The 22,874-nt window shown below is 48.5% G+C and overlaps 3 protein-coding genes across 4 annotated transcripts; 2 read left to right on the forward strand and 1 right to left on the reverse strand.

Annotated features, from left to right (window-relative positions):
• The first annotated feature begins 1,543 nt into the window (after positions 1-1,543).
• On the forward strand, positions 1,544-10,997 carry LOC120695397 (heavy metal-associated isoprenylated plant protein 41-like). Its single transcript, XM_039978661.1, has 3 exons — positions 1,544-1,715; positions 2,411-2,609; positions 10,649-10,997. Exons 1-3 carry the CDS (start codon positions 1,544-1,546, stop codon positions 10,995-10,997), a joined length of 720 nt encoding a protein of 239 aa, XP_039834595.1.
• A 3,541-nt stretch (positions 10,998-14,538) lies between these two features.
• Positions 14,539-18,333, forward strand: LOC120695398. The gene is made up of 3 exons (XM_039978662.1): positions 14,539-14,938; positions 15,816-16,014; positions 16,937-18,333. Exons 1-3 carry the CDS (start codon positions 14,539-14,541, stop codon positions 17,901-17,903), a joined length of 1,566 nt encoding a protein of 521 aa, XP_039834596.1. The 3' UTR covers positions 17,904-18,333.
• Positions 18,334-20,654: 2,321 nt separating this feature from the next.
• Positions 20,655-22,874, reverse strand: LOC120682400. Of its 2 annotated transcripts, XR_005678440.1 has the most exons (4): positions 22,696-22,874; positions 22,545-22,601; positions 21,604-22,410; positions 20,655-21,146 (listed from the first exon to the last, which is right to left on the reverse strand). XR_005678440.1 is itself a non-coding variant. In XM_039964285.1 (3 exons), exons 1-3 carry the CDS (start codon positions 22,804-22,806, stop codon positions 21,961-21,963), a joined length of 618 nt encoding a protein of 205 aa, XP_039820219.1. In that variant the 5' UTR covers positions 22,807-22,874; the 3' UTR covers positions 21,173-21,960. The 2 variants fall into 2 exon arrangements, 1 of the variants encoding a protein (XP_039820219.1); XM_039964285.1 differs by lacking the exon at positions 20,655-21,146 and having other exon boundaries at positions 21,173-22,410.

Raw genomic sequence — 22,874 nt, forward strand, 5'->3', positions numbered from 1 at the left:
AGCACAATAAAACATCAATATATATATATATATATTTTGACTGGAGTCAGCTGGGAGGCCCTAAACTACTTTTAAATATAACTTTTAATTTAATCTATAAAATTCTTAATTCGCTCCCACCATGAATTAGACCTAGAATGGCTGGATATTACTGAGGTGATCTATAACAACTAGGCTAGACTTTCTTTCATTAAATATTATGCAAATTATCACACAAATCAAAGTCCAACATCTAAGTTACAAGTTGTTGGCTTTAACATCACTAACACATACATATAAATATATTTGATACCTACATATAAAAAATTTATAAAGGATAAACATGTATTCAAGTTGATCCCATGTTGCAGTTAATCATCAAACTTAAATATCACGTGCTACAATGCATCCATATTGAAGATGGCCCAATATTAAATTGAATCATCATATTTACATTTTGCAATAAAATATTAAACTATGAAAAATATAATATAGAATAAAGTACTTTAGAAATCGATGATTGATATGAAACTATACATAGAAAGCTGCAGGTAGTATTCAACGAGAATGAACGAGAGATAATACTTCTATTCTGTTAAGATAAAAAATCTAAAAAATAAGTAAAAAACTAGATACCCGTGCTATTTGCGCGGGCCACCTCGCTAGTTATACATACAAAACAGTTGGTGAGTTGAAATGTGGAAGGATCAGGCAAATGCCTAGCATAATTTCTCTATCTTTAGTCTGACGGAAAACATTGCTCCGCCCAACTACAGCACAGCTGCACAGCGATGAGCCGCCTCTTATCGCTGATCGTTTCGTTCGCATCATCATGTTCCTCCCTTGCGAAGCCAGGAGCCCCAGGTAAAGCTGAAACCAAAACCTCTACCCGTCTGTGCTGTGCCTCGGTGGTGGATCACCGGTTGAGCTGCTCGATCATTTGCTTCGTCTCGCAGCCGCAGCGGAGAAAATCCATTTCAGCTGCCTCCCGATCCCCGAATCCCAGAGGATCAGTCGTCAGTTCGTCATTAGATTCTGAATCTTAGCAGGAAGAAAGAAACCCACTGTTTCTTCTCTGGCAGAATGGTTCACCCTTCACCGCACGGCATAGGAGTTGGGTGGTGGCGCCCGGCCGCCCACCCTCGGCAGTGTTGGGCACCGTGCCGCCGACCCGACGCGGCCACGGGAATGGCATGCCGCCGGCCGGGCCACGCGGCCCCCCTGCCTGCGGCTTCGGTGGCACGGCGCGGTTCGCTTCGGAATTCGTGAACACCATCAGCTCCGATTGGTCTCATCGACTGAGAAATCACACTACTCGTAGTTGTTGTTTCGTTTCAGCGACACGCGTCCGGCACTGCACAGTACTATTCTGGGTCGTCGTGCTGTGCCGGCAGCCCGCGACCGTTCAAGTCTCGCTTGGAAACCATTTTGCTGGACTCTGATCGAACTCTGAAGCCAATCGGGAGCACTCTTCCGATTCAGTAGATGAGCGCGCACGGCACGGCGACGCCGGTGGAGCAGCTGGGTTTCATCGAAGGTTGCTAGGAGCCTAGGACATAGTAGGATGGAGAAGGCGCTAGGGGGAGAGAAACGGGTGAGCCGGTTGAAGCACTACTCCTCTGATCAGAAGATACTGATCGTTGGCGATGGCGATGGCGACTTCTCCTTCTCGCTGGCGCTGGCCATGGCGTTCGGCTCCGGCACAAACCTCCTCGCCACATCGCTCGACACCTATGGTTTGTCCGTCGACTACTTCCGCTTTCACATTGTGCGGCGAGTCGTCCTTCCTACTAATACGGATGGTGCTCGTTTTTCTTTTTCTTTTCTTTTTTGTCTTCTGCGGTTTGAACTAAATGTGATGCTTGTGTTGGCCGAAGAAGGATTTGACGTGCACTTATTTGAGGTAAAAGGGTGTCTTAATTTGTTTTAAAGAAAATCATTTTGAAAGAACCCACCTTTGTGTTGGAACTTAGAAAGAAATACACTAGAAGGCTGTCTTCAGACTTTTAAGGGAAATCTTTTGAAAGAACCTGCCTTTGTGTTAGGCTTTTCTTTCAAAAAAATTCAACATGTGCAACAATCAGCAAAGTGGATGTGGCTGGGTCATAGAACTTGGCAATTGATTAGTAATCTTAGGAATATTTAGGTGGTGGAAGCAAGCCAAAACCATACAATTTGCAATACATAAGTGTGAAGAAATACAGCTAATAGGACTTCAGTATTGTCAAAAATGTAAGCCGCTTAAAACATCAACAAGTCTCCAAGGTTTGACTGACAAGGATCATTAAACGACGTATTTACGTTGAGAGGAACTGAGGAAGCATGTGTCAACTTTTGCGAATATCCTGTGCATACATAAAACATTTTTATAGTTTTATTTGAACAACTATCAAGTTTCATAGCAACATGTTGTGGCAATCCTCTTTTACAGTTGCTCTGACGATCAAGTACAGAAACGCAGAGTCAAATATAATGGAGCTGAAAAGACTGGGGGGCACGGTTTTACAAGGCGTCGATGTAAAAACAATGAAGTTTCACACTGAACTGAAGAACAGACGGTTTGATCGAATTGTCTTCAATTTCCCTCATTCAGGGTTCAAAGGACGAGAGACCGAGCTACACGTGATCAAGTACGTGCTCCACCATCTTGTTATGTTTCCCTGTAGTTAATGTTTGGTTAAATCCTTGGCTAAGAAGGCTGTTGCTTTTAACAAAAAATTAACTACATTAAAAACTTGCAGAGGTCTCATCTGTCTTCCATATACCTTAGCCAAAAGCACAGTATGCTTAGATATTGTGATGCAGTCAAAAATGAAAAGAATTAAAAAATAACAATAAATATCTTTTTTTCGAGAATACGCAGGAGAATGCGTATCATTGCATTAAGAAGAAAAGAAATGAGTTTTTTACAATGCGGGCCATAAGGGGCGCACGCACACCTCAACAAGCAAAAATAAGACTATACGGCACTACAATACAACCGAGAGGCTCATGAAAAAGCAGCCTAGCTAGGAACAAAACTACTCGTTCTCAACTGGTGAGGCCAACCTACCCCCGCAAGCTTGCTTGCATCAGCTCGAATCCAATTGTTTCCCTCTTCGAGAATTCCTTGAACAAGCTGACTCAAGCTCTGCTGGGTGCCATTGAAGACCCTGGCGTTGCGCTCTTTCCAAATCATCCAAGACACTAGCATTACAACAGTGTCTAGCCCCTTCTTATGTTCTTTCGACAGCCCTTGCCGCAGGAGGAGCCACCACTCCAAAAAGTTGAGGCCGGCAGGAGACGGCGAGTTTTGGATCCCAAGAACCGAGAGCAGGGTATGCCAAACCTGTCGGGTAAAGCTGCAGGTGCAGAGCAGATGGTCAGCCGTCTCCTCTTCTTGGTCGCACAGCCGGCACGTTGCATCGCTCGTCAGCCCACGATGGCGTCTCCTGTCCGAGGTCCAGATGCGCTGTCTGACTGCCAACCACATAAAGAATTTCACCTTCTGTGGCGCCCAAGTTTTCCAAATCGGCTTTGCTCCCTCAAAGTGGATGGTGCCTTGGAAAATCGCTAGGTAAGCTGATCGGGCAGAATAAGCAGCATCTGTAGTCCACTTCCACCTGATGATGTCCTCGACCCCCACCCTCAGCTCAACTGCTTCAACGATTTGCCAGAGGATAAGGTACTCAGAAAGTGATTGAGCTGTGAGGGACCCTGTAATGTCCTGAATCCAGCGCTTGTCGCTCAGCGCCTCCGCCACTGTCCTTGAGTTCCTGAACCTCGGTCTGACGAGGTTGCAAAGTTCAGGCGCGATCAGACAGGGTGAGTTCTGGCCGAGCCAATGATCTGACCAGAACAAAGTGAGGCAGCCATCTCCAATTTCGATGTCAATAGAGGCATTGAACATTGCTTTTACCTCAGGATCATTACCGAAGTCAAGGCTCAAGTTTTTCCAAGGTCTGTTAGCATCAGTCCGTTTGAGCCAAAATCCATCTTAGCCGCAGGGTGTAGGCAGCAAACCGGAGGTTGACAACTCTCGAACCTCCGAGTTTTGTCGGCAAACAGACAATCGGCCAAGCAACCAGGCACTGACCTCCAGTTGCTTTTTCCTTGCCGGCCCAGAGAAAACCGCGCCTCCTCTTGTCGATTTCCTGGAAAACCCAATCTGGGACCTTGAGTGAGATCAGAGTGTGCACACAAGCAGCGGACATCGTGGCCTTCACCAAAGTTAGCCGCCCTGCTTTGTTCATCAGTGATGCCTTCCAAGTCGGAATGGATGCAGCAACGCGATCCACCAAGGGCTGCAGGTGTGATTTGCGCAGCCGTCCAATGGTGAGAGGGAGACCGAGATACCTTATAGGAAAGCTAGATATCCCGGCCGAGAGTAGGCTGCCAGCCAGTGCAACGTCGCTATCGCTGCACGCTATGGGAGCGATCAGGCTCTTCTGCAGGTTTGTGTGTAGACCGGATGCTTCTCCAAACAAGGCCAGAACCTCCCTCGTGGTGACCAAATCTTGTGCAGTTGGGGAGATGAAGAGCACAACATCATCAGCATAGAGAGAGCATTGGTGCTGAATGACCTGATTTGCTAGTGGGACCAAGACATCAAGTGCCGCTGCTTTCATGAAAAGGCGCTGAAGCATCTCCATCACGAAAATGAAGAGCAAAGGTGAAAGCGGATCGCCTTGCCGCAAACCCCTCGCATTGCAAATCAGCCTCCCTGGATCGCCATTTAGTATGACTCTTGTCGAAGCAGTTGAGATGAGGGAGGCGATCCCGTCTCTCCAACGTGTGCCAAATCCCAAACATTGCAGAACCTGCAACAGGAATGGCCATGACACAGTGTCAAACGCCTTGGAGATGTCAAGCTTCAACAAAAGGGTTGGCTTCCGCTTCCTATGCAGCAATCGTGCCGCTTGTTCCATGAATTTGAAGTTGTCATGAATGGAACGCCTCTTGATGAAAGCACTCTGGTTAACCCCCACCAGATTGTCTAGCTCAGGTGCCAATCTGTTGGCCAGGCACTTGGCGGCCAGTTTAGCGAAACTGTGGATCAAGCTAATTGGCCGGTAGTCACTTGGCCGCTTCGGGTCTTGGCACTTTGGCAGAAGAGTGATCAGGGCCCCATTCAGCCGCTGCAGTTGCGTCCTGTTGGTGAGGTAGAAAGCTCCGAACGCAGCTAGTATGTCGGTCTTGATGATAGGCCAAGCAGATTTGTAGAATTCTGCAGTGAACCCATCAGGCCCCGGCGACTTGTCGGCCGGTAGAGACTTGATCGTCTGCCAAACCTCCTCCTCGGAGAAGGGGTACTCTAAGTGGTCGAGATTGGCCGGCTGGATTCCTAAATCCTGAAGATTCAGTGTGGCACAACGTTGTGGATCCACACCTAAAATCCCGGAAAAATGGCGAAACAGCATGTCAGCCTTCTCATCGTGTGAGGTTGCCAATCCGGAATCATCCTCGAGCTTCACGATGAACTTCCTCTTGGTTCTGTGGCTTGCTTGCAGGTGGAACAGCTTTGTGTTGGCATCACCCTCACGAAGGTATGTGATTCTGGAGCGCAGTCTCGCGCATAGTCACAAAGTTCCTGGGTCGACCGGGTCGAGGAACGGGGTCGAGGATCGAGGGTCGTCATTTTATAAAATTGTGGTACGAAGGGGGTATACATCTATGGAACGATAAATTATTATGTGGGACGCGACCCTGATTCATCGGGGTCGATATCTTCGGATCGATAAAGACAAAAACTATATATGTGCTACTAATGAAGAAACTAATCTGCACAAGCATATAAGAAACATATAAAAGAGTACATTTAGACCATGATACACGTACTCAGCTCATTGTCTAACAAAAACCACACCAATCCACTGTCCTTAACCTTCTTATCCCAATTAAATCTGCTAGCAATGGGGCTGCGACCCCTTTCAAACCGGGACACGATCCAACCTTAAATGGGACACTGACCCTCTTCGACCCCGACCCTCGAATCGGAACGACGTTCCCGGGTCGAGGGACGAGGCATCGACCCCGAATCCTGTGACTATGGTCTCGCGATAGTCCGCTCCAAGGAGGCTAGCCCGAGGCACTTGCACTTCAGCTCTTTCCTTAATTGGTGTTCCTCGCTGGAGAGTTGTCGCCGATCCTGCGCGCAATCGAACCTGAGGACCAGCTCCTTGGCCACAAGAAGCTGCAGCTTGATCTGCCCAATGCGTCGTTGGCTCCAGCTTTGGAGTTCCCTGGCTGTGTTCTTCAGGAGCAGATCCACGCGCTGGAAAGGATCAGTGATGTTGTCTGGGCAACGCCAACCACGCTCAACCGTGTCCAGGTAACCCGGTATCTTGAGCCAAAAATTCTCAAAGTGGAACCGGCGCTTGGAACTGAAAGTTGCGTTCAGCGCGAGGTGCAGGGGGCAGTGATCAGACATGTCAGAGGAAAGAGCCTGCAGGAAACAAGATGGAAACCGCAGCTCCCAGTCCACGGTGACAAGCACGCGATCGAGCTTCTCAAGGGTTGGATTCTCTCTTTCGCTACTCCAGGTGAAGTAGCGCCCATGGAGAGGCACATCCTTGAGCTCCATCTCGTCGACGAATCTACGAAACCTTCCCATATTCCGACGTTTGAGATTCAAATTGTTCTTGTCGGTCGCGTCCAGGATGAGGTTGAAATCGCCGGCAATCATCCAAGGACAAGAGATTGAAGTTTGGATTGAACGGAGCTCATTTAAGAACTCAACTTTGTCCACGTCCGGCTGTGGCCCATACACACCTGTGAGACACCAAGGTTCGGTGCCGTCATTGGCTGTCAGAAACACGGAGACAGAGAATTTCCCCACTCTCAACTGAGACAAGGAGAAGTCTGGGCTGCGGCAGGCGATCAGAACGCCGCCACTAGCGCCCACGGCCGGTAAGTAGGAAAAGCTCGAGAAACCAGCTCCGAGCATCTCATTGATCATGAAAGAGGAAATTACACTGAGTTTAGTCTCTTGGACGCACACAACGGACGTGTTAGCATCCCTCACGACCCCGCGCAGAGCGTCACGACGGCTCCTGCTATTTAGCCCCCTGACGTTCCACACAAGCAGGTTGTAGTTCTGCTGATCCATGGAACTAAGCAACCAATGGCGCGGCCGAGGTGCGGCTCAGACGGCTACGACGTCAACGTCAATCTGCATGGCTGCAGTTGACAGCTCCTCGTCCGAGAGCGCCTAGGCCGCCGGGAACAGATCACGAATGGCGTCCAACTGCTTCTTCTCTAGCGGCTTGTCGAAGAGCTTGTCCAGTTTCGTCTTGGCATCGTTGGTTACTGGGTCACCATCGGCCAAGATGCCGAGCTTGCGCATGAGCACAACCTCACCACGCTTGGACGGTCGCACCGATGAGTTCAAGGGTTGGTTGGCGATGCGGTTGCTGCGTCGCTGTGATTTCACAGGAAACACAGCCGAAGAAGTACGCCTCGATGCTGGCAATTGGGCGAGCGGAGCCTGAAGGGCGCGGCGAACACTGGCGATGAAGTTCGCGGTAGCAGCCGTGGCCGCCGCCAGGTCCTGATCCGGGCCATTCGCCGTCGAGCGCCTGCGAGTGGCACGGCCGCGCTCAGAGATGGGAGTGGGCCGGACCGGTGTCGAGGCTGGTGGTTGGCACGAGCGGCCTGCGTCGGGGGGTAGTGTGCTCAACCGCAACTGGGCCGTTGTCAAGCAGGGGCACGGACGCAGTATGGGCCGGAGCAGAAGGTACAGGCACATCAAGGGCCGACTCCTCAGAGACAGGCACGCCCGTCAGCTCACAGATAACCAGCTTAGTCACAGCTGGCTCCTCAGAGGCCGGCTCGGCGTTGGCTCCACACGTTGCAAGTGGAGGCGGCTCGAGGGTGAGACGCGTCGGGCCTGCAGCAAGGTCGAGGAGGAGCCGGCGGCAAGGGCGTGGGTGCGCCTCGCTATAGGCCCGCCTCCGGTACACCCTAACCGAAGGTGGAGACAAGGCAGCCGCCAGAACCCGACAAGGAGTCAGCTTCGAATTCAAACTCGCCTGGGAAAGTAGCAGCGGATCCGAGGCAAGGGAAGCAACGTGTTGGCCGCTGGGAGGCATCGTCGCCGCCAACGCGCATGCCGAGGCGACGTGTCGGGCGCTGGATGGTGGAGCACCCACGGACACAGGCGAGGGCGAGTTAGAGATTCCCCCGACACTTCCGCTTTCCAGAAAGGGAAAGGAAGTTGTTGCAGGCTGGCCAGCCAGCTGCCCGCCAGTAGGGGCAGGTGGGTCGTGGCAGGCCCCAGCGCCCGCGTCAGCGCATGACATCGGCGGAGATTCCATCGCCGGCGTGTTGGGGGCCTCCGAGGCCGGCGAAGCTAGCGGCAGAGGTGGTGGGGAGGAAACTCGCGCCGGCGCCGGCGAGGAGACCAACACCGATGACGGCGATCGCGGCGAAGCCAACAGCACCGGCAGAGGCGGTGACAGTGGAGGAGGCTCGCACGACGGCGGTGGTGGCGGCAGAGGCGAAGAGGACGGTAGTGCGGAGGCCACCTGCCGCCCCGTTGCCGTGGCCGCGTCAGGAGGACTGGAACCGTCAACCACGCCGGGTTGGCAGGGAAACCCGTGGAGGAGCGGGCCCACGCCAACAGAGTCGCCGTAGCCCCGATCAGGGTTACCGTCATGGCCGTCGCCGTCGCCGTCGCCGGGAGGCGGCGAGGGACTGGTTGTCGATGGCATGCGTGATCGGAAGTCGGTGGTGGACCGAAGGTGAATGAGGACAGGGTAGGAGAGCATCTCCTTGCTGCGCAGAGATGGGGGCAGGTTGCCGAAGATGACCTGGAGCTCCGTGTCCGGCCTCACGTGCTCGGCGATGAGCAGAGTGACGGTGCGTGGAATCCGACAGGGGTTGTCTGTCCAAGCAGTGAGCTTGAGCACAGATTGATCGGATTTGTCCTCCGATGAGGGGGCCAACCTCTCGATCCAGCAGGACGACGAGAGGATCTTCCGCGCGGTGTGCAGACTCACTGCATGAGCCAGGACGCCCTCCATCTCAACGGAGACCCGAAAGCGCAAGGAGACTGCCTCGGCCCGGACGAGCCGAGTCCAGGGCCGGAGGAGGAACCTGGAGGTAGCGACGGAGATCCACCCAGCGCGGAACGCACAATCGCGATCGGCCTGAGTGGCGAAGACGATGAGGAATTGCTCGGGGGAGAACTTCCTGACAGCCATGTCCCGGCCATCAATGCCGTTGATGCCGAGGACGGCGCTGCGCATGGCATCAGCGGTGACACCGGCGCCGCTCCCATCAGGCGCCACCGCGAGCAGAGCCAGCCGGAGATGAGCTTCCTCGACGTCCAGCTCGTCGCAGCGAGAAACGAAGCAAACCTCGTGACCCGGCCGGAGCGCCCGGTGGCCGGCGGGGAGGTCCTCATCCGAGAGACGAAGAGGCTCTGACGAAGATGGCGCTGGCGTGTCCACCTCCATAGGGGCCTGGGGTTCCACGCGGCAAGGACGCGCCTGTTCGCCATGGTGCTCCCGAGCACGATCATGACCAGAGCGAGTCGAGGACCGACCACGCCGGCGGCCGTGCGTAGAGGCCCCCACAGGGTGATGGTGTCCGGCCCCCGGCGACGAAACTCGCGTGCGAGAGCGAGTGTAGCCCCGGAGGGTTCCCCCGTCAAGAGAGCGCCGGACGGCCCTGCCCCCAGAGCGGCGGTCGTTCCTGCTCCGAGACCGGGAGCGGGCGCGAGTCGCATGGCCACGGCGAGTGCCACGACTCAGCACACGAACGTGGTGGTCGTCCCGTGCGCCACGGCCATCGCCGTCGTCCTGCAGAGGAGGCCGAGGGGGCACTCCGAACTGGCCCCGATCACTCCCGGGGTGGTGAGGATGTGGCACAGGCGGCGGCGAGGGCGTCCTCCCGCGGGCGGCCGCGCCCCGGGGAGTGGGAGGGGTGGAGCGGCGAGGCCGGACGATTCGGCGGCCGCCGCCGCCGCCGTCCGAGGCGGTAGGGCTCCTGGGAGAGCGCGGCCTCTTGCACTCGCGCGCAGATGCTTGTCGCGGCCGCCGGAAGGGTAGAAGGACGTGGCCTCCGGGGAGAGGGAGGAACGTACTGGGGTCGTGGTTGCCGGACCCGAGCGGGACTCCGGCGAGGCGGGGCCGTGGGGGCCGGGGGAGGGGAGGCGCTCCATCTCGGAGGGGTCGCCCACTACGTAGTACTCTCAATGCCTCAATAAATATCCTCAAAGGGGAAGAGGACAAAGATATCCTGCAGCATTGTGCATTACTTTCGATATTGTTGTAACTTGTGAGTAGAAGTTTTTCCATGTACATGTGACGTGGTAGGTTTAACAATAACTTTCAACATTTATATAGAAGTGTCCATAAGGTAGTTAGATGATACTCCATCCATTAAATTTTTTAAATTATAGACTCCATTATAATTTCTAAATTATAGATCGTTTTCTCTTTTCTAGGTACGTAGCTTTTGTTATGTATCTATATATATATGTTATGTTTAGATACATGGTAAAAATTATGTATTTAGAGAATCTAAAATAGCCTATAATTTACAGAGGGAGCAACTTCTTACTGCATTAGAAACATAAGGAGATAACTGTCTGCCTTTTTAAGGCCTTCTCTCCCTCCCTTACCTGTTTGTAAATACATTTCTCAGTTAATATATTAACTATCTGCTCTGTCACTGTGATCTATAGTTCACACAAGGAACTGGTGGCTGGCTTCTTCAGCAACGAGTGCCACCTACTTCGGCACTGCGGTGAAATCCACGTCAGCCACAAGACAGGACACCCATACGACAGATGGGATCTTGAGCACCTAGCTTCCCAGTCTTCTCTTGTTCTGATTGAGAAAGTTGGTTTCCACAAGGAAGACTATCCCGGATACAACCAAAAGAGAGGCGATGGTATAAAGTGTGACGAACCATTCAACCTAGATCCTTGCTGCACGTTCAAGTTCAAAATCTCAGAAGCAGGGAGTGGCCTCACAGGAAGTAGGACGATGAAGCAAATAGAGGAACTTGACCTCTGTAAACTCTCTATATAATATACTTCCACCGCTCTTAAATATACTTCCACCGCTCTTAAATATATACTCGCCGCACGGCTATGGAGTACTATCTGCCGCTACCCACCGCCGGCGCGTCCGTGTGCATGGGCATCACGTGCCCACCACGCCCCCTCGCCGCCGCCGTAGCCGTACGTGTCCCCGCACCTCGCTTGCTCGGCCGTAGGCCTCCCAGGGTTAACCGAACCATCGGTAACCGGTCCGGTTTGACCGGTTACCAGTCAAACCGGCCCGGCCCGGTTCTGGTTTGGTCCGGTATGAAACCGGTCTAAATTCAAAATTTAAATTTGAATTTAAAAAAATGAAAAATTTCTAAAAATACTTCAAGTTGCGACGAATCTAATGGTGTCAAATTTTCTCAAAAATTCGTTCGTTTAATATACTTTTAGGGCATTTAAAGTTAAAACAAAAAAGAAAAGGAAAAAATGAGACGGCCCATTAAGGCCCACTTGGTAAACCGGTAAAACCGGCCGGTAAACCGGTCTAACCGGCCGGTATACCGGTTGCACATGCGATTTTAAATTTGAATTTGAATACAAACCGGTCAAACCGATCGGTATACCGGTACGAACCGGTTGAACTGGGAAGTTTGAATTTAAATTTGAATTTGTCCGGTTCCGACCGATAACCGGCCAAATCAGACCGGTATACCGGAACCGGAGGCCGGCGGTTACAGTTAGCGGTCGGTTATTAAAACCCTGAGCCCTCCCCGTTCCGTTACGCGTGCCGGCGGCGGCGCCCGCGTCCCCGCGCGGCTTCATTGGGGAGCGTACGGCCGCCGGACCACTTCAAATATCTCGACCCGGCCATGCACAGGGCCGCACGGCTCGCATAGTAGTAACATATAGGACAAGCAAGTTAATCCATTTCCTGCTTGTCCTAAATATCATATATTTAAGAACATAGCATAGTAGCAGACAGTAGATGTTGGATATGGTCAAGTGTTTTGTGTAAGAATAGGGCCTTTTGTTTGTGTGGCCCTGTTCAGTTTGTGAAAAATTGTTGATTTTGGTACTGTAGCATATTTCGTTGTTACTTGATAAATAATATCTAATCATGAACTAATTAGACTTAAAAAATTCATCTCATGCTAATTAGTTAGACTGTGTAATTAGTTTTTTTAACTGCATTTAATGCTCCATACATGTGTCCGAAAATTCGATGTAACAAATTCGATGTAACAAGTACTGTAGAAATTTTTTTTTGGAACTAAACAAGGCGTCGAAGATGCAACCCTGGACAAGTTGACAGCCGAGTCTGTTTTCTGCAGACCTTTTATATATATATATATATATATGAAAGAGTGTTTCTTCACACCCTTAGACCAGTCCCAACCTGAAACTACCAGAGTAGTTTCCATAGCTGCCAACGGGGCAAGAAACCTCCTGTGGAAACAACTTTACCCAACGCAGAGACACCTGCACACGGGTCCAGCGGGTTTCTCAGTGCAAGCCCAGCGCATTTTCCTCTCACGTCTCACCTCGTTGCTCGCGTAGACAGCATTTCTTAGATAAGAAACCGTTTCTCTCTCACTTTTTTATATACCTCGCCACCTCGTCAAAACGCCTACATGGCAGCAATATTAATTGCAGGAAACGATCCTACATCACCGCGTTGGGACCGGCCTTATAAAGCTGTGTTTAGTTCGAGCACAAAAAATTTTTGTGTTGGTATCTTACTAATTTAAAGTACTAAATGAAGTCTATTTATAAAAAATTTTACATAGATGAGTTGTAAATTGTGAGACGAATCTAATGATGTTAATTAATCTATGATTAATTAATAATTAGCTGATAGTTACTGTAGCATCACTATTGCAAATCATAGATTAAGTAGGCTTATTAGATTCGTCTCGCGATTTACAGCCCATCTATGCAAAAAAATTTGTAAATAGGCTTCATTTAGTACTCTATGCATATGTCGAAACATTCGATGTGACGGTTTTTTTTGCGTTTACAGAGTTTATGGGTAAAGATCTGAACAGAGCCGAAAAAGTCTGTTTTTGCAGTGGGACTGCCTTGTTAGGGAGGCAGATTAACGCCGTGTTTAGTTCCCAAATTCAAAGTTTCAAATTTTTTTTCGGCACCTGCATGGAGATTTAAATCTAGACGAAATAAAAAACGCATTGCACAATTTGCCTGTAAATCACGAGACGAATTTAATGAACCTAATTAGGCCGTAATTAGACGCAAAATTGATATAGTAATGCTACAGTAAACAACCTCTAATGACGAATTAATTAGACTCATTAGATTCGTCTCGCGATTTACAGACGAGTTCTGTAATTAATTTTGTGATTAGTCTATATTTAGTACTTCAAATATAGAAAGATGCTCTTTCAAGAATTTTACAGGAGGCAACTAAACAGGACCTAATTGTAACTACCTTGGTTGCTACTAGCGGCAACCTGAATAACGCAGAGCTAGCTAGGCTTTGCCGTTCTAAAGGATAGAAATGCAGAGAGAATGTTGTGTTGGCTCGCACACCATTGTGCTTCCCATCGACCAGGAAGGAGATTGGAAAAGAAATGAGACGAACTGAAGTAGAGGAAATCATCATAAACACATGCATTACTTCTGAGGAAACCACTCTGTGAGGTTGACACAGTTCCAAATTTCTCGGCAGCATGTCGTCGACAATCAAGGGCCATGTTTGGTTTGGGAGTGAAAAAGTTTTTATGAAATTTTTTTTGCAGCTTTGACTACTAATTAGAGGTATTAAATAAAGTCTAACTACCAAATCACCTTCAAAATTATGGTACTGTAGTACTACTGTAGATAATGAGGCATTTGGCCGTACATTTAGGGGATTATCAGACGCGGTTGCTGTAACAGCACTGTAGCCAATCATGATGAAACTTGGCTCATTAGATTCATCTCGAAAAATTACACTCATCTATGAAAAAATTTCACAAATAAACGAACACTTCGTTTAGTACTCTATGCATGGATTCGTCTTTTTTGAAAAAAAATTTGATGACGTAAACAAAACACGGCCAAGAAGCGAGTCCAAAATGTCTGCAGCTCGGAGAAAAGACCTGAAGCGGCCATGTGGGCCCCACGCGCCGAAGCGATTAAGGTCTATTTAGTTCCCACCCCGTAAACACAAAAAAAATCGTAAACACAAAAAAGTGTAAAAATTTTTTGCTAATTTGAAGAACTAAATGAAGTCTATTTACAAAACTTTTTTGCATGGTTGGGCTGTAAATTGCGAGACGAATCTAATGAGCCTACTTAATCCATGATTTGTAACAGTGATGCTACAGTAACCATCTGCTAATTATTTCTTAATCATGAATTAATTAGCATCATTAGATTCGTCTCGCGATTTACAACCCAACCATGTAAAAAGTTTTGTAAATAGACTTCATTTAGTACTTGAAATTGGCAAGATTGCCACGCAATTTTTTTTTGCGTTTACAGCGTAAGGGAAGAGGGCCTAAATGCAGAGGTCGAGTAGCTAGACAGGTCTCCTGTTCCGTACACTCAAGTCTTCCGTCCACAGACCACAACCGCGCATGATGGGGGTGGCCTCGCCGGCGATCGCGCACGCCGCGGCCGCGGACGGCGGTGGGGACGGGGCAGGTCAGGCGACGTCGGGGGTTGCGGGGAGCGAGGAGCCGATGCCAGCGGAAGGGGTCCCGGGCATGGGGGTAGAGGGGAAGGGGGCGGAGCCATCGGAGGGGGTGTCGGCGGCGATCGCCGTGGAAGAGGAAGAGGAAGAGGCGGAGGAGGCTGTTGCGGCGGCGGAGAATGAGGAGGGCGATGCGGATGAGGAGGAGGGGGAGAAGAGTCTGGGGTGTTACTCCTCTACCCAGAGCATACTGCTCGTCGGGGACGGGGACTTCTCCTTCTCGCTGGCACTGGCCACTGCGTTCCGCTCCGGCACCAACATCGTCGCCACGTCCCTCGACACCTACGGTTCGTCTACTTCGGTCGATTGCTTCTGCTTGCTCTTGAGAGTTGAGACGCGTAAAGGTGCTCGTCTTTGCCGTTACGCACCACTACATGGGTGAATGGGGATGGTTTCTTTCTTCTTTTTTTTTGTGTGCCTTTGATTCGGGAATACATGGAGCAACTGATGGATGGATTCATTCGTACAACAAAACCACATGCTAATTTGGAAATTCCCGGAGAATGTGGCAACAAACCTTCTGGCGCGTAAAGGTGCTGCCTTTGGCCAATATGCGGTTAATTTCCCCTTGCTACTAGTAGTACGTACCAGTGATATAAATGATTCCTTTTTCTTTTGTATTTTGCGCCTGGTAGTGGAAATGAACGCCATGGACGGATGCACATGAGAATGTGGTATACTGTGTTGCCCTGTTAAGATCAATGTTATGTTGAAATCAGTGCCTTCACATTGTGGTGTCGAATATCTATTGCAATATCCATTGCATAGAGCCGGAAGTGATTTGCTTTATGCATTGGGTTGTAGTGCCGTTGAATCTACTCTTGCAAGATTGTACTCAAGTTAATTGTAAGGAAGAACGTCCAATTTGCATGATGTATTGCCTCTTAGTGCTAGTGATTGTATGTTATCTAGTAAAATAGAATCCAGTGCGTGTATTTTGAGCCAAAAGAGCACTATATTTAACTACATGTTATGCCACTGTTTGTCTGTTTCTTTAGGAAAATTGTGACCCCTCCGTTGCTTATCTGTTTCTGAATTGCTTGAGCTGACCTATTACCTAAGGTCAAATTGGCAGTATGGTTTGTGTGATTTTGTCATCCTGATCACTAGCTGTTGTACTTAATATTTCCCCTGCATTTCTTGTGGCCTATTCCTCATGTACAGAGGTGCTGCTAGGCAAGTACAGCGAAGCAGAGTCAAACGTAATGAAGCTGAAAAGTCTGGAAACCACGGTTTTGCATGGCATTGACGTGAAAACAATGAAGTCTCATAGTGACCTGAAGAACAGACGGTTCGATCGAATTGTCTTTAATTTTCCTCATGCTGGTTTTAAAGGGCGTGAAGACCAGGTTCATATGATCAAGTATGTGCACCATTTTGTTATGTTTATTTTGGTATTTTGGTCAATGTTGGATGAATCCCTGAACGAAAATGTTCTTGCTATCTTCATGTAGACTAATTGTATCGGTACTTGTCTTAACCTTAGTAAACAATGTCACTATCTAAAATGTAAAGTTTACTTGGTATTCATAAGTTTACATCTGTATGTGAGGTCATGCCCTTTTGTTTAGAAAACCTATGTGCTGATGCATGCAAATGATGTTGGTTAGATTATTAATGAATTTGTTTCCTTTTCCGGCTTTCATTCTCAGACTGCTGATCTTTCTTGTTTCTAGAAATTGCCTCCTCTTTTTTAGAGAAGTACACTCCTTATGCAATATGCATAGAGTAAGAATAACTAATATATTATATTACCAGAAAATGTAACGTGAGCCTGTTCAGGGGAGCTCCGCCAAGCTGTGGTTTACAGGGAATCATTCCCAGAATAATTCCGTGAAATGGTTTCTCAAAAATAAACTACGATGCTGAGAGTTTAAAAAACTAGCTTCTCCTAATTCACTTATTCCCTAGAAAATTTCCACCATAGAGTTTATTGTAGGGAATCACTTTCAATCTTACAATTGCTTTTCCAGAGGAGCTGTACCAAACAGACCCTAGATGTTTTCCCTTTAGATTAAATTGCACCAGTCTTATCTGTTATCAATACGAAATTTAACCATAAGCTTAGAACTTTGTTAGTTTCATGGACTGTTGTATGTATATCTTTTTTGCAGAACTTATTTCCTTTTTCAGTTACTTATCTGCAAGTGTACTATACTGATGATGAAGACTATTTTTGTATATCTGTGGTAACTGAGTAGTTGACATATGGTTTAAAAAGTTTCCTTCTTAATACCATTTTTCTTTAGTTATCTTCTTATTAACCATCTGTTCTTGACATTTAGTTTGCACAAGAGTCTGCTGAGGGGCTTCTTCTGCAATGCACGCTACCTGCTTATACCTTATGGTGAAATCCATGTCAGACACAAGACAGGAGGGCCATACGACAGATGGGATCTTGAGCAGTTAGCCTTTGATTCTTCTCATATTATGGTTGAGAAAGAAAAGTTTCAAATAGCAGACTATCCTGGTTATAAACAAAAGAGAGGAGATGGTGCAAGGAGCAATGAACTGTTCCCTCTAGGTCCTTCTTGCACATTCAAGTTTCAAATCGGAGACTGCAATAAGTGGAAGGAATCGAGCAGAAACAAGGGTACTTCAATCTCATTCCTGGGTGGAAGCAATGCCCATCCTTCTGGCAAATTGGGAACTTACACAAGGCTACTTCATGAGCTTCCACCTGTTCAGGCATGGCCTTGGCCACATTTTACTCCACCAGGCCGCATGCCAATACCTCCACAGCCTTACATAGTTGCTCAAAGGCAACAGCAAGGTCCTCCACTAAGCTTGGATGGCATCGTGGGGGCTCTTTTTCATGCACAGACAATGTTCAGCATCACAGGGCCATCGCTCAATGCTTTGTGTGCTCCAGGCAGCATTTCTTCGCCAATGAGAAGAATTGCATGTCCCAATCTTGTTGCACCGCAGGAGCAGCCTTGGCATCAGCAGAGAAAGATTTCTGGTCCGCTGGGAGATGATTGCTTTTACTTTGAACACCAAAGGTGTCTGCAGAAGGATTGTGAAGCGCAGAGGAAAGCTGTGGTGCCTGGAGCAGCCGGGTTGAGCTATTCTTCTGCTTTCTTGGAGCAATGCTACAGGGAATCTGTAACTGTCCAGAGGGAGGAGGGGCTGAGAGAGTGTGAAGTACAGAGGAAAACCATGATGCCTGGGGCAGCCGGCTTGAGGTATTCTTCTGCCTTCTTGGAGCAATGCTACAGGGATCGGCAACTGTTCAGCGAAAGGAGGGACTGAGGGTGTGTGAAGTGCAGAAAAAAGCTATGGTTTCTGGAGCAGCCGTCTTGAACTATTCCTCTGCCTTCTTGGAACAATGCCACACAGAGATTTGTGTTTGCGAAGTGGACGGATAGGTAGAGCCTGGATCTTGAGTTCTTGACATAGCAGGGCTTGTTTTTGCAATGGAGCTGCCTTTAGGGGTACAGATTACCCGTAGCAACCTCACTTCACTACTAGTCAGCCATACAGTGGCAAACCAAACCTACATGCAGATGCAGTGGCACCCTTTTTTTCCCTGTGCGATAGTACCTCTGCAGTCATTTGTTTCTACTTGCAAGAAAATTACAATTGAGCGTGTATCTTGCAGGTTGGTGATTAACCAGAGAAAACCAAATCGCTCGGCGATTTGTTAATTGGAAAATGGCTGCGGACTGCAGCCATTTGTTCATCCTTTTTTCCCCCTGGCTACTGTGCATCGTTGACCGTTCCTGCTTTCTACTTTGTGGTATCGATCCTCTCCTGGTAACGCTGCTCCCCGGCGATCTCCGAGTTCTCGCGCACTTGTTACCGCGCTCTGCTCGCTAGCCGCGGCCTTGGATCGGAGCTTGGAGCACGCACCGCGGTGATCTCAGTTCGACGAGGCGCCACCAGCCTCTCCAGGTCCAGGCTGCCCGTTCAGGCTCATCGCCGCCGCGCACTCCTGCAACACGACCCACTTCTGCCGCCAGTTCAGCATCCCGGTCAGGCGCCGGGCGGCAGCCGCCCAACCCCAGAGCGCGTCGAGGAAATTCGTCTCTGCGATGACTCGCGAGCACGTTTTCCAGCGCCCCAGCCGTTGAACGCATCCATCTGGAGCACTGTTGCAGCGTTGCTGCGCAAAGCTCCCATTAGCTAGCCGCGCCGCCACCCAGAAAGGCAGCTGCCCCAAGGATCGCCGACGAAGATGGAGTCCGTCTCCAGAAGCCGGTAGCCAGAAGGAAGTGACGATGACCTTTGTTGCTTTCCTTTGTCGAAGCTATTACCCCTTCGGCCTTGACAGCCGAGAGTTTCTGATGTAAAACGTTTGGGGATGCAAAAGCAGCACTTTTCATATCAAAGCTGTGACCAAGTCTGAGCACCACAAATAACATTCAGGAAATGTCTTACATCCTGACAAACACAATTACTTCACATAGCTTAGCATATAGATAATCCACCGGTGAGGGGGGGGGGGGACATTTGAGAGGGGACATCAACTGGCATGATGATGTCACTGTTACTATTGTACTAATTAATAATTAATGATTTCAGAAAACCACATCTGGATACACGCGTGCACAACACAATGGAGATGCACTGGCAATTTTCTGCAGGATGGAATTCCGCTGGTGACATTTGTTGGATCAGAGATTACTTCACAGAACTATTCAAGACACACAAAAAAAAAAATCACCAATCACGAAACTAGCTGCACAACAGTTGTCCTACCTGCACGACAAAATCAATGCTATGCATATTATTCATTAAAAAAATTCAACAGCCAAGAAGTAATTCCTGTAAGAGTAACCTGTACCGGTGTAGAGTTTTAAGCAAATATAAATATCAGCACTGTAACCAACTTATAAATGAGATAAGGATTCAGTGTTAGTGCAATATTAAATTTAAAGCACATTGTCACAGATGTACTAACCATATTGCCTGAACATACCGTGAAATTCAGTTTCCTGGACATGGTACAAGCAGACAAGCACACAGATAAAGAGTTCAGTTTTAACCAGGATGACTTAAGCTCAAAAGGTACTGAATATTTAGAGTACACATAAGATTAAGTTGACGGAAGAACATAAATTTCAATCTTTCTGAGTATTCTTCGGTTCATTGATTGTCTCGAATTGATCAATTGCAGATGCTTCACTCTTGCTCTTCCTCTTCTGTAGCAATTTGTGTGCAGTCTGATGTTAGAGAACCAGGAAAGCCACACTCCAGCTTTTTGTCCGGGATCCAAGTTGGTGTCTCCTTCTCCCAGCCAAACTGAATGGAATGTTTGTACCTGGTGAACAAATTATCAGCTACGTTGAATTTTCTACTCCAAGTATTACCTAGATAGGATAGGCTGTAGTACGGGGACATGTATGTAGAAGTGCTAACTCCAATTTGACAGCAGACGGCCACGACATGAGAGCAGGGTCTGCGAAGAAGCTGCATCTTGTTGCATGAACATGTAGCACGTTTTCTGATTGTGCTCGCTCCAAACTTATTCAAGTTACCGCTAGATTTTGAATACATGCGAACAGCTACACTCTTCTGCCCTGACCGAACCACAAACTTTTTAACATCATCCCCCAATATATTGTTGCCGTTTGCTTTCACGCAGATCACCTGATGCACCTGGGCCTTCTGCATTTTCAGATTCATCTCATCCTGGACACGTTGAGGGAACTTCGTTGCTGGGTCGTTGATTGCTTTGTTTGCTGCGGCACTTGTGTTTTTGAAGTACTCTATAATGCGTTTGAATGTCACCTCCACTATGGCACAGAGTGGAAAGCACTGTACCCCTTTGAATACATGGCTATGCTTATATATATCAGATATATCAGTGCCCATGTTGCCATACCTAGCACTATTTGTGTCATGCAGCAGTGACCACTTTTCTTTCGGTTTCAGATGGATCCAATCAGAAAACTTTGTTATCTTCCTTTGGCTGTCATCTCCATGATTTCCTTCTTCCCCATCTCGCACTGATTTTGGTTGGCTGCATGGTGCCTTAAGTTCTGCCTCATCATGCTCATCAAGCTCGCCTGACCCCTGCTGCATTTCCTGACTTGTATTGCCTTCTTTCTCTGCCATATATTTTGATGTCAGCTCATCTAGCTCCTTCCAGATGTCAGCAAACTTACTTGGTTGCATCTGCTGGCAAAGCCTCTCGAACATCATCACCAACTTCTTGTCGCTAAAATATGCCAAGAAGCTTTCAGAAAGGTGTAGCATACACCACCGGCTTCGTACATCCCTCCATGGGTGTGGTTCATCAGGGTTATTCTGAATATCTTCTACAGCATTTACCAACTCCACTTTACAGTCATGGATAATGCAGACACCAGAGCGCTCCTTCACAACTGATCGCTTCAAATTCCTAAGAAACCAAAGCCAGCTTTCCTTTGTCTCTCTCTCAGCAATAGCAAATGCTACTGGAACGAGGCAATCATTAGCATCAAACGCAAGGGCAGTCAACAGCACCCCTTGATATCTCCCACATAGTGGTTTGCCCTTAATACAAAGCACCTATGCAGCACGGATACAGATACACGTATCGGTATCGGGCCGATACGGATACGGGGATACATCATTTTCTCAAAAAACCCGATACACAGATACGTTTTAGTAATTTTTTATAAAGTAAATATTAATGCATATTAATGGTAGGAAAAGGAAAATAAAAAAGAAAAGAAGAAGAAACTAAGAAAGTCCAGCCCAAGAGACCACCAAACAGTCCATATAACCTTCCCTTTCTCTGGATCGGTCGATCGGAAGCAGATTCTCTGCTCTCTCTCTCTGCAATACGTTCCACGGAGTATCCGATACGTACCCAAATAAGTATCCGATTTATGTTTTATTTATTTTTTTACGGATACTTCTCCGATACGTATCCGTCGCGTATCCGCCGCGTATCGGTATCCGATACGTATCGGATACGTAATTCGCACCTCCTCTGGAGTATCGGGGTAACGTAGCAAAGCACAGGGCGACAGTAACTGAAGGCATGTATGCACTGTGCAAGTGCCCAAAATATACAGTTGAGGACTCGGAAATCCTTGCAGCCCACAACCTCTGTATCCTTGATGTCAAGAAAACTACCTGGGTTTGAAGACAATATGTTCTTAAGCAACCTTGGGGCATAGTTGTATGAGTCATAATACGTACCAAATCTGAATTCCAACGCTTTCTGTTTTGCCCTCCATACCTCAGGGAGACTGACCTGCTTGTCATACTTGTCAGCACAATCTACTGCGATTTCCTTCACTGTCATTGTTAGCTCGTGGTCTTCTAGATAGTGCCACAGATTCTCATCATCACTTGGCAGCAGAACCGTTGCCAGTTAGGAGTAACCATCAGGTACTGCTTTGAGCAGAACATCATAATGCTTGAGTTCACAGGAGTCCGCATACAACACGAGCTTCTGAATCGCATATTTTCTCTTCGTTTTATTGACAAAGGAAGTCCAACACTTGTCAGTAAATAAAAACTGGGTCTCCCAGTCCATCGCTTCGAAATACCATTCAGGATCTTCTTCCATGAATAAACTGGAGATCATGTCGTAGCAGTATTCTTTGAAAAAACCCGTGATATGGAGATCTTGTGTCTCTGGATGAAGCCAGAACAGTTTCAAGATCCAGAGCTTCACATCCACCAATGTCATCGGCCACGGCTGCGGCAGCTCCGCCACTATGTGGCCGCATGCATTCAAATCTTCTCCTCTCATACAAAAAATCTCTTCGCTGCTTCTTTTGTGCCCGTAGTACACCTCGATGTGATATGTTCTGTGATCCTATACACCGAACAATGGCACAACATAAATGTGACAGATTACGACGAACGAAATTAGATTCAGGAAAAGGCTAGTTGGGATGAGTGCGGTGAACAGTTGAACACGAAGCCACGAACACGAACACGAACACGAACCTGTGCCTTCCGAGGGGCCGCCGCGGCCTTCCGCTTCCTCCCACCGGTGGTGGCACCCTGCAATCTCAAAAACACGCAAACATGAGCCAAAGGGAGGTCGCGAATCGACAATACAAGACGGGTGGGTGGTGCAGCGGAGGAGGCAACATACGGGATTGGAGCCATCGGAGGCCGGACCGGCGGCGTTGGAGGAGGACGCGCCCGGTGCTGTCGCTGTCGCACGGCTGGACGAGCCCCCGCGCTTCCCCATGGACGGATTCATCGGAGGCGGCCTCCGCTTGGCGTTGGTCTCGCGAGCTTCGACTGCGTGTCGGAGTGTCAAGTGTGACT

Source organism: Panicum virgatum, chromosome 2K (assembly GCF_016808335.1).
Source record: "Panicum virgatum strain AP13 chromosome 2K, P.virgatum_v5, whole genome shotgun sequence".
NCBI lineage: Eukaryota > Viridiplantae > Streptophyta > Magnoliopsida > Poales > Poaceae > Panicum > Panicum virgatum.